We start from the raw sequence: 10,657 nt of genomic DNA on the forward strand, positions 1-10,657 counted from the left end.
TTTCACTGCTATTATTGATGATGGTTGTTTATGACCACATAAAGCACTTTACCACAATGAACCACTGAGAGAAATGTGCTGTGGTATCTCAACAGAGAGGCTGTGATCGTTTCAGAGAACAACGGATGGAAAGGTGGTCACACCACTCAGAATGTAAATGAGGTTTATATTTGCTTAGTAGTCTTTGATATATTGCATAATGTTTGTTTTAAAGGTCATTATTGTAGATTGATTAATTAACATATAATTTGTTCTAATAAAAATTAAAACAGGGGTGAATAAAAAAATGGTATCCATAAGTTTGTTAAATAATATGTATTTTATAGCAAAATTCTCCAGTGCCTGATTTTTGCAGACAAAATAGATATAATAAACAGCATTTAAAAAAAAAATATTTTTTCTGTATAATACCTGGAGAAAGCATCTATCCACTACCTGCTATTGAGATTAATGTGAACAGATACTGTAGCTCTCTGCAGGCCTATTTCCGACACTTAGCGGCGGAATTGCTCTCTACATTTTCAGATTCATAAATTCATTTAGAGTCAGCTCTATTATGCTTTATTATGGATGTGGATCAGGCGTAGAACTCGTTTGAAGTTGTCTACCTCTGATCTATTAATCTACTTCTGGATAAACTGAATATTTGCCTACAGTCAATTGAAAAAAGCATCAGTTTGAAGTAGGGGTGGCACGGTACACAGATGTCACGGTTCGGTACGTACCTCGGTTCGGGGGTCATGGTTCGATACAATTTCGGTACAACAGGGAAAAAAAAGACATCTACTTTGCTCAGTTTCTTTTATTTTGATGTGAAAATGCTAAATATTATTACATGTTATATATATAAAATCTGTTTTGTTTTCATTGTGAGTGTACACAAATAAAAGCAGACCTTTAACTACAAGCAACAGCACAAATAAAAATACAATAGAGTAAAGATACAAATAAAATAATCAGTGATTTTCAGGGGTTTTTTTAGGTACAAAAATTGAAGTACGATTAAAGTAATCAAAGGTAAAACAGCATTGCATATTTGACTGTATAAATTAAAGATTACTCTTTATTAAAGTTACAAAAGCGATTCAATCAAGAGCAGTGAGTGATTTCTTTGTTGTTGCTGTTTATTTAATATTAACTGTCACTTTAAGAGAAAGCACTGATACTGTACGCCCAGCCGGCTATGTCTGCTATAGGATACTTACCAAGACGGGCATTTTGACAGAATTTTGTGTGAATTTATCCATTAAAACACAATACTTCAGAGAGAGCTTCATATTTGCGCGCGTTCTGAGGCGCAGGTTTGTGCGCTTCTGATGAGCGCACGCACAAATCTTCTCACTGCGCGCGCGAGCTCGCGTCCTCTGGCTCTTAAATATTTGAGCTGGCAAAGCTTACATGACTTTAGTCTAAACACCGATATCAACGTGTGCTGTTCAGGTCTCACCTGTGCGCGCGCTATCAGCACCCGGGTGATGACGGAATAAATGCTCATATTCCAGCATACGCACTCGCATTGAACAAGAGTGAATGATTTGTCCACTTATTATTTTTTTTTTCTTTCTCATCGCTGTTGTTATAATGTACTGGGAAGCCAGAATGCGCATCCATTAACAGAAACATACATTAGCCGAACCCTATTTGTTTTACGTGTTATTTATAACAAACCACATGCGTTGTCAGAATTCAGTTGAACCGCGGTCCTAGCGCGTGCCGAACCGTGTGTGGAGAACCGTGCGGTTCGGTTTTTTTCCGCGAACCGTGCCACCCCTAGTTTGAAGTGATGAAGAAGGTGTGTGGTTTTTTTGCAGACAGAAAAACCTTGTATATGTGTAACAAATATAAAGTAGGCTATATAGTCCTTTAGAAAATGTTAAATTTTTGTTTTTGAACATCTTTGTTATTGTTTGGGGATATATTGTTACTTTGATCATTTTTCTTTTTTTTGCAATGCTTATTTATGCAGTCACTTTCATCACACTTTCCAGGAGTACTTTATTAGACAGTAGTCACTAATGGGTTATGTTAGCAGGAGCATGGAAGTCAGGAGCTACTCCACATGGGTTTCAGCTGGTTGATTTCTTTGAGCTCTGCTGCAAAAAAACAAAACAAAAAAAGGTATGTCACCACAATATCCACAATCATCAGTTTTTCCCCCTTTACTACTTATGCAGTTACTAGGGTCCTCTAAATGGTTGCTAGACTGTGAATAGTGAGTAGTGTCAGGTTTGAGGTTAGAGTTTTGGGGTAAGGGTTGGGTTAGGTTAGGGGTAAGGTTAACAGTGTAACTACAAGTTTGAATTAAACCCTTAGTGATAATAAATAAATACAATCCTAAAATCTCTGTTTTAGGAACACCTGGATGACATTTATTTTATAACCTTGCTGTAATTTCGGATATTTTATTTAGAATTAGCTAGAAATTTTGGCATACACACAAACAGTGGGTGTGGACATCAGTAGACTTTGCTAATGGCAAAAATGATGTTATGGATGGCAAAGTATGCTTTGTATTGTAGCCTGATCAAATGTTCACAATGGTTTAAAGAAATTTATATGGATTCCTTCAATGAATAGTCTTAAATATGATCAAAGACTGGACATAGTTTCAATGTTTTTTCCCCTCAAAATTTAAAGCAGATAAAAGAAAGCAGGTATGTGAAACATACTGACCAACATTCTCATAAGCTAAAGAAACATCTAGGTTTTTTAAAATAATGAAATGAACACAGTAATGTCATGGATATAAACGTCTTTGAGATTAGACAGAGAGCTTATATTATAGCATCACAAATGGATGTGGTCTTCTGTTTCATCACGCATACTCCATTTGCGGTGCGTATTTTTTTCCGCACCCATGTTAACGGATCAAACAACGCTATCTCACGGCAATTCATACGTATTTTAAGAGGTGGCTAATTCGTATGGATTGATTTAGTATGATTCGTCTAAACTCCAGTTTATTATAGGTGTAGGTCATTCGCACAAATTCATACGAATTGGCAACTCGTAAAATACGTACGATTTAGTAAAAATCGTATGAATTTATACGAGTGAGACCACCTCGTAATATGTTCACACTGCAGGCGGTTGTGGTCCAGCAGTGCGTTCCAGGAGCGGTGCGTCTGCAGCAGTGCAGCGATCGCTTCCGCACCGAGTCTATTTGGGTTAAAACTAAGAAAAGTGCACTTTTATATAAACAAGGCAATATATGCACTTGTGTTAGTAACAGTATCCTGCTGATCAGCATCTTCAGTGCTCATTTCACACACAACACAGAAAAATAGATTTCTAATTTAGTATAAGTTTTGATTCATAGGAAGCTGACTGTTCCTGTCTGTGGTAAGTTTTAATTTAAAATATTTGTGAAAGCCTAACACAGGAAGGATATATGCTGTGTTTAAATGTGTTTCCACTTGCTTGAGCAACAATAATATACAAATCTATAGCCAAATGCATTTTAATGTTCATATTAATTGTTTAAATGTGAATATGTCTATGAAAGACTGTGTAACTGTACTGTGATAAAAGAGGATCACAATGCTGAAAAAACACTTTCCGTATAGGCTAACAACATTTGGATTTGAAATCAAAATAATGTATAAATGTTGTGTTTGTGATAAACAGCTGCGGATCTGGGGGCGTATTACAGAAAGTTTCTTATCTTAGGTCTTAACTTAAGATATGATATGTTAAAGTAGGATTTTTCGCAAATTCGTATTACAGAAGCAAATCTTAACTTGATTTGGGATTCTTATCCTATCTTACAAAATAGTATCTTATCTCTAGTTAGGAAATCTTAAATGGCATAATCAAGCTCGACAATCCACTGTCAGGTCTGTTACCAAATAACAAACACTGCTGATGAGGTAAATAAAAGCTACTTGACTTGCAAAAAAAAAAAACGACTTGCACTACAACCAGTAATGCTCCGTGACACTTTTGTTGGTCTCTATAATGCTGGTTGCAGTTCCTGTGCTAACTGTAATATGTTGTGTGGCAGTCTGTAATTACTTATAAGTGTTTTGTCATCATAACACATCTTCAGGGTCCTCCAAGAGACTTTCTACCATTAAACATCTTCGTTCTTCATTTTTTAACTATTAATGAATTTAATACCATTGTCGAACAGCACAGTTGTAAGGGTTTTTCCGTTAGCTTTCAAATAAATTTGAAGTTAGGACAGCTGTGGGGTTTTTTAGGGTTTTTTGTCAAGTTAGGAGGTTTCTGAAATACCCCTTTCTTATCTGTAGTTAAGATAAGATAACGCACTTAGGAAATGCTGTTCTGTAATAGCTTTTACCCTAAATGTGGTCCTAACTGAAATGACCATGGTTACCAAACAGATAAGATAAGATTTTAAAGTTAGGATCTTTCTGTCATACGCCCCCAGGAGCGTTCTGTGTGAAAGCACAATGAGTCCATGCTGCTTCTGCACTATACGCAAAGCACACGGACTGCATACACACTGCAAACGCAGCATGTGTGAAACAGTCAAGGAGGGCTTTGTACCTTTGACACATCCTTTTAGCAGTTGACAAAAGTTACAAACTGGCAACAAACCACAAAGAGAGAGAGAGAGAAAATGATCCTTATACAGATAATATGTGAGTATGTGAAGTTCTCAAATGCTCTATTTTCAGTGATGCTATAGAAATGTTTTTGATAAATTGCTTGTGATTTTCCTTGTTTGTAAATTGTATTTGATAAATACTTCTGCTACATGATTAAATGTCAATAATCACAATGATCCAGACTATCAAGTGATCACTGTCAAGTAAGTTTTTCTTGGATTCACATTTTCCATATCAATCAAATAATTTGATCATTTCATCTTCAGGTTTCATTGTCTTAATGATTGTCACTGAAGGATCATCTGTGAAAGTTGATCCAGGAGGAAACACAACACTTCCCTGTAGCATTAAAGATGATAGAGAGATTACCTGGATCCTTACAGATGGAAACCAAACATTTGTCAGAATACTGAGACTAGAATATGGTTATGGTCCAGCAACTAAAGCAGAGCCCTCCAATATTCACCCCAGTTATGCAGGTCGGATAAGAGCTCTCAGTTCATCCACAAACACTCACTCTCTGCTTCTGATGAACATCACTGACACTGATCTCATGCTCTACTGCTGCACTGACTATAAGAATGCGCAAACTAACTGCACAAAACTGGACTATGAAGGTAGGATTTTTTTCTTCATATTTTTCTATTTAACACAAATTGCTATTTAATTGCTATTTTTAATTTAACGTTGGCCTAAAATAAAAGAATAAAAAAGTGACCACTGACTTAATTTTGCTTCCTATGAATCAAAACTTATACTAAATTAGAAATCAATGTTTCTGTGTTGTGTGTGAAATGAGCACTGAAGATACTGATCAGCAGGATACAGTTACTATCAGTCATGAATCAGCGATCACTGATATCATCCCATGGCTGCCTGTCATCTCTGTGCTTCTGCTACTGTTACTGCTGTTAAGTGTCTATGTGTGTTGGAGAGGAACAGGACTGTGGAAAGGTGATTTCCATTTAAGTTTAGATGGCATTAAAATACCATTAATTTACATGAATTTACATTTTCTGTGTAATTGTGCTCTCAATTAAAGGTTTTGCAAGAACTAATGACCTGCACCAGGACTGGATTCACAATAGTGTTCAGGTCAGAAGCTCTCATTAGTCTGCTATAAGATTGCATTTACCACACATTCACATTCTCTTTTTTCTTTCTTTCCAGGGTAATGTAAAGTTGGGCCATATTTGGATGAGTCAAGATGATTGGACACTGGCTGAAGTTATTTATACACCGCTAAATAATATTTTTTGAATAATAATTTCAAATTTCCTTTAAATACCTAACATCATTTTTAGTGTTCATACACATTATATTGCTTTTATTGAATTGTATCACATTGAATGTTAAAATTAAAAACAAAGCTATTAATGAACTTTTCTTCAGCTATGTGTAAAATACTCTTTAATGTAAGCATATGTATTGCTTAGCATCACCTGTACTGTTGTCTTGTAGCTCTGATATTATATTGTTGTGATTATATGACATCATAAAGAACCTCTTTCAGACTTTTAAACTTCTGTGCTACAGGCCACAGCAGGTCCAGAGAGCTTGTGATCGTGTGATCTAGAGCAACAAATGGAAAGATGGTCACAGCACTGAGAATGCAAATGGACTGCTTATATAAATTTAATTCATTACGTTTTCATTATGAATAAACATTTAATTAGTTCTAAAAAACAAACGTGTTAATTTTAAAAACATGAAACAATGTCATCATCCAGCTCAGTTCAGTTCTCGTTCAATAATATCCATACAGTCAATAATAATCAATAATATCGCCAAATATCATGTGTCCCCAGAAAGTTCATTTTGGGGACCAGTTCTCCTCTGACCAGACAAACCAGATTCAATCAATCTTTTGAGTGATGGATTGCTTGCGGTTCAGTCTGAACATTTCACTTTAACTATTTCTGGTCAGGTATAATAGGCCTATCTAATTAAGAAACTTTTTGACACCTAGTGGGGGAATTGCACTCTACATTTTCAGATTCCAAAATGAATGACTAAAATTTCCACTGATTTCTGGTTCTTTTCTACTGATTTTTCTCGATTCTGTCCAAATCAAACAAATCATGCATGCGCTGAGCTCGATTTGAAGCAGTATCTACCTCTGTAACTCGATACGTAACACAGAAAACAAGACGAGTAGTGGATTGAATATTTGCTTGCGGTCAACTGACAAAAACCAAAGGTGTCCGTTTGGTTGTCCGCACGCGCCACTTTCAGATGCCATCGCTGCACTGCAACAGGAGGTAGGTTATTTTTTAAAACATAATTTTGAGAAAATGTTTGAATAAAATAAATATTTTGAGCAGTTTGTTTCCCAGTTTCCCTTTTAGAAGGGTGCACTCGTGGCCCAATAGACCAGTGGTGTCAAACGCCTCCTGGAGGGCCACAGCCCTGCAGAGTTTAGTTCCAACCTTGCTCCAACACACAAACCATGTAGTTTTCAAATGAGTCTGAAGGACCTGATTAATTGGATCAGGTGTGTTTAATTAGGGTTGAAGCTAAACTCTGCAGGGCTGCGGCCCTCTAGAAATTGAGTTTGACACCCCTGCAGTAGACCTATGATTGAAAATGATCTGGGTTACTTAGGCTATATCAGGGATAGGCAATGTCGGTCCTGGAGTGCTGATATCCTGTAGAGTTTAGCTCCAAGCCTAATCAAACACACCTGAACAAGCTAATCAAGGTCTTCAGGATCACTAGGGCTGCAGACAGGTGAGGTTTTTTCAGGGTTGGAACTAAACTCTGCAGGTCATCGGCACTCCAGGACCGACCGGCGTTACCTATCCCTGGGCTATATAATGTAGTACAGACGGGCTTTTACTTTTTGTATTTTAATGATTTTGCTCTTATTTGCTGGTGTGTGCACATGTTACATAATTAAATAATTATTTATTAATTTTATTATTATATGTAAAAATGAATTCAAATTATTAATAAAAATTATAATAGTATCTTAAAGATTCTAAAATAACATTGCACAATACATTAAGATTTTCTCTTGTTGTATAAGCAACACTTCAAAGTTTGAAAATATGTCTTCCAACAGATCCCTATTTCCCTAAAAAAAACCTGTCTGCACCTGCAAATAATTGTTAACTATTTCTTTAATGATTCAGCTTAAATTTCATTAAATACAATCAAAACTATTATAGAGGAAAGGCTGGATGTTTGTAAGTAAGCCGCTTGAATGTTTATTTTTTATTTATTTAATTTTAATATTAAAGTGTATAAAACAAAGCGATTAAGTGAAACATCTCTTAACAGCCACATGAGCTAAAAGGCTTGTGACTTTTTTTGCTTAAATTAACATTATATATTCTCTTTTTAAAAGATTATTCTGATGCTTGTATCCAACAAAAGTTAAAAAGGTCAGCTAAATGGAAAAAGTCAGCTAAACAAAATCAGCTAAATGCAATGATGGCATATGGCAATAATGCAGTAATGGCTGCACCATCACTAAAGTGATAGTCCACACAAAAATGCAAATTTATAATTTACTCACAGGTGTATGTTGTTCCAAACTTGTATGCATTTCATTCTTTATGTCTTTGTTCTCAAAAGCAAAATCTGAGAATTATGAAAAAAAAATATAAAAAAAATAATAATATGACACATCAATAATAATAATAATAATAATTTGTTACATTTATATAGCGCTTTTCTAGGCACTCAAAGTGCTTTACATAGTAAGGGGGGTATCTCCACGTCCACCACCAGTCTGCAGCATCCACCTGGATGATGCGACGGCAGCCATAGTGCGCCAGAACGCCCACCACACACAAGCTTACTGGTGGAGAGGAGACAGTGATCAATGAGTGCAGCATTTATTGAAAAGGTTCAAAAAAATTTTTTTTTTTTTACATAATATCACATATCACTTACATAAATACATACATGTACAGTTAGGTCCATATATATTTGCACACAGGCAAATATATTATTTTATATATTTTTATTTTAGCTGCTGACCAAAACATTTTCAAATTACAGTTATACAGGTACATCTAAAAAAACAAATTCTTGTAACTTTCATATATTTTAGATTCATTACATGTAAAGTAAAACATTTCAAAAGTTTTTTCTGTTTTAATTTTGATGATTAGAGTTTACAGCTCATGAAAATCAAAAATCAGTATCTCAAAATATTAGAATATTTACATTTGAGTTTCAGTTAATGACCATCTCTACAGTATAAATTCTGGGTATCTCTTGTTCTTTGAAACCACAATAATGGGGAAGACTGCTGACTTGGAAATGATCCAGAAGACGAACATTGACGCCCTCCACAAAGAGGGTAAGTCACAGAGGGTCATTACTGAAAGGTGTGGCTGTTTACAGAGTGCTGCATCAAAGCATATTAAATGCAAAGTTGACTGGAAGGAAGAAGGAAGGAAGAATTTGGGTAGGAAAAGGTGCACAATCAACAGGGATGACCGCAAGGTTGAGAATACTGTCAAGCAAAGCTGATTCAAACACTTGTGAGAGTTTCACAAGGAGTGGACTGAAGCTGGAGTCAGTGCATCAAGAGTCACCACGCTCAGACGTCTTCAGGAAAAGGGCTATCAAGCCACTTCTGAACCAGAGACAAGGTCAGAAGCGTCTTACCTGGGCTGTGGAGAAAAAGAACTGGACTGTTGCTCAGTGGTCCAAAGTCCTCTTTTCAGATGAAAGTAAATTTTGCATTTCATTTGGAAATCAAGGTCCCATTCTGGAGGGAGAGTGGAGAGGCACAGAATCCATGTTGCTTGAAGTCCATTGTGAAGTTTCCACAGTCAGTGATGATTTGGGCTGCCATGTCATCTGCTGGTGTTGGTCCATTGTGCTTTCTGAAGTCCACAGTCAATGCAGCCATCTACCAGGAAATTTTAGAGCACTTCATGCTTCGTTCTGCTGACAAGCTTTATGGAGATGCTGATTTTATTTTCCAGCAGTACTTGGCACCTGCCTACACTGCCAAAGGTACCAAAAGCTGGTTCAATGACCATGGTGTTACTGTGCTTGATTGGCCAGCAAACTTGCCTGACCTGAACCCCATAGAGAATCTATTGTAAAGAGGAAGATGAGAGACACCAGACCCAACAATGCAGATGACCTGAAGGCCGCTATCAAAGCAACCTGGGCTTCCATTACACCTGAGCAGTGCCACAGGCTGATTGCCTCCATGCCACGCCGCATTGATGCAGTAATTCATGCAAAAGGAGGCCCAACCAAGTACTGAGTGCATAGAAATTAACATACTTTTCAGAAGCCTGAAATTTCTGTTTAAAATATCCTTTTTGTTTATTGATTTTATGTAATATTCTAATTTTCTGAGACACTGAATTTTGGGTTTTCATTATCTGTAAGCCATAATCATAAAAATTTCAAGAAATAAAGGCTTGAAATATTTCACTCTATGTGTAATGAATCTACAGTGCCCTCCAGAAGTATTGGAACAGTAAAGACAAAATTGCTCTGTTGGCTGTGGAGTCATTTGCAAATATGATTAAAAGATGAATATAAGACAAAACTACAGAATGTCACATTTTATTATTAGCCGTTTCAACACATATATGTTTTACCAAATAAAAAGAACAGCACTTTTAGAGTTCATCCCACTCATTGATGTGAGCATAAGTATTGGGACAGTTCAACATAAGGCAGATATAAAAGATTAAAAGCTATTATTTAGTTGCAGATCCCTTGTGCACAATCACAGCAGTGAGTCTGTGACCCATAGACATCACCAGACTCTTGGTCTCATCCTTTGAAATGCTTTTCCCAGCCTTTAATGCAGCCAATTCCAATTGTTGCTTGTTTTGGGGAGTTTCTGCCTTTACTCTCCTCTCCAGCTGGTGAAATTCATGTTCATTTGGATTTTCAAAGCATACAACATCAATCATCTGTGAAACATGGTGGAGCAGTGTGATGGCATGAGCATGCATGGCTTCCAGTGGTACTGGGTTACTAGTGTTTATTGAAGACGTAACAGAAGACAGAAGCAGCGGAAGAATTCTGAAGTGCACAGGCCAGGGATATACTATTTGCCCAGATTCAGTAAAATTAAGTAAAGTTTATTGAACAGC

The 10,657-nt window shown here is 36.4% G+C and overlaps 1 protein-coding gene across 1 annotated transcript; it reads left to right on the forward strand.

Annotated features, from left to right (window-relative positions):
* Positions 1-4,434: 4,434 nt before the first annotated feature.
* LOC306863138 (uncharacterized protein) lies at positions 4,435-6,093 on the forward strand. The gene is made up of 5 exons (XM_079406340.1): positions 4,435-4,607; positions 4,841-5,191; positions 5,382-5,528; positions 5,617-5,669; positions 5,745-6,093. Exons 1-5 carry the CDS (start codon positions 4,586-4,588, stop codon positions 5,832-5,834), a joined length of 663 nt encoding a protein of 220 aa, XP_079262466.1. The 5' UTR covers positions 4,435-4,585; the 3' UTR covers positions 5,835-6,093.
* The last annotated feature ends 4,564 nt before the right edge of the window (positions 6,094-10,657 follow it).

The sequence above is a fragment of the Barbus barbus genome (genome assembly GCF_936440315.1).
Source record: "Barbus barbus genome assembly, chromosome: 44".
NCBI lineage: Eukaryota > Metazoa > Chordata > Actinopteri > Cypriniformes > Cyprinidae > Barbus > Barbus barbus.

Coding starts and splice junctions, on each gene's coding strand:
- LOC306863138 (XM_079406340.1), top strand. CDS start 4,586: ATGATCCTTATACAGATAATAT. Junction 5,192..5,381: donor CACAAAACTGGACTATGAAG/GTAGGATTTTTT, acceptor TGAGCACTGAAG/ATACTGATCAGCAGGATACA. Junction 5,529..5,616: donor AGGAACAGGACTGTGGAAAG/GTGATTTCCATT, acceptor TCTCAATTAAAG/GTTTTGCAAGAACTAATGAC.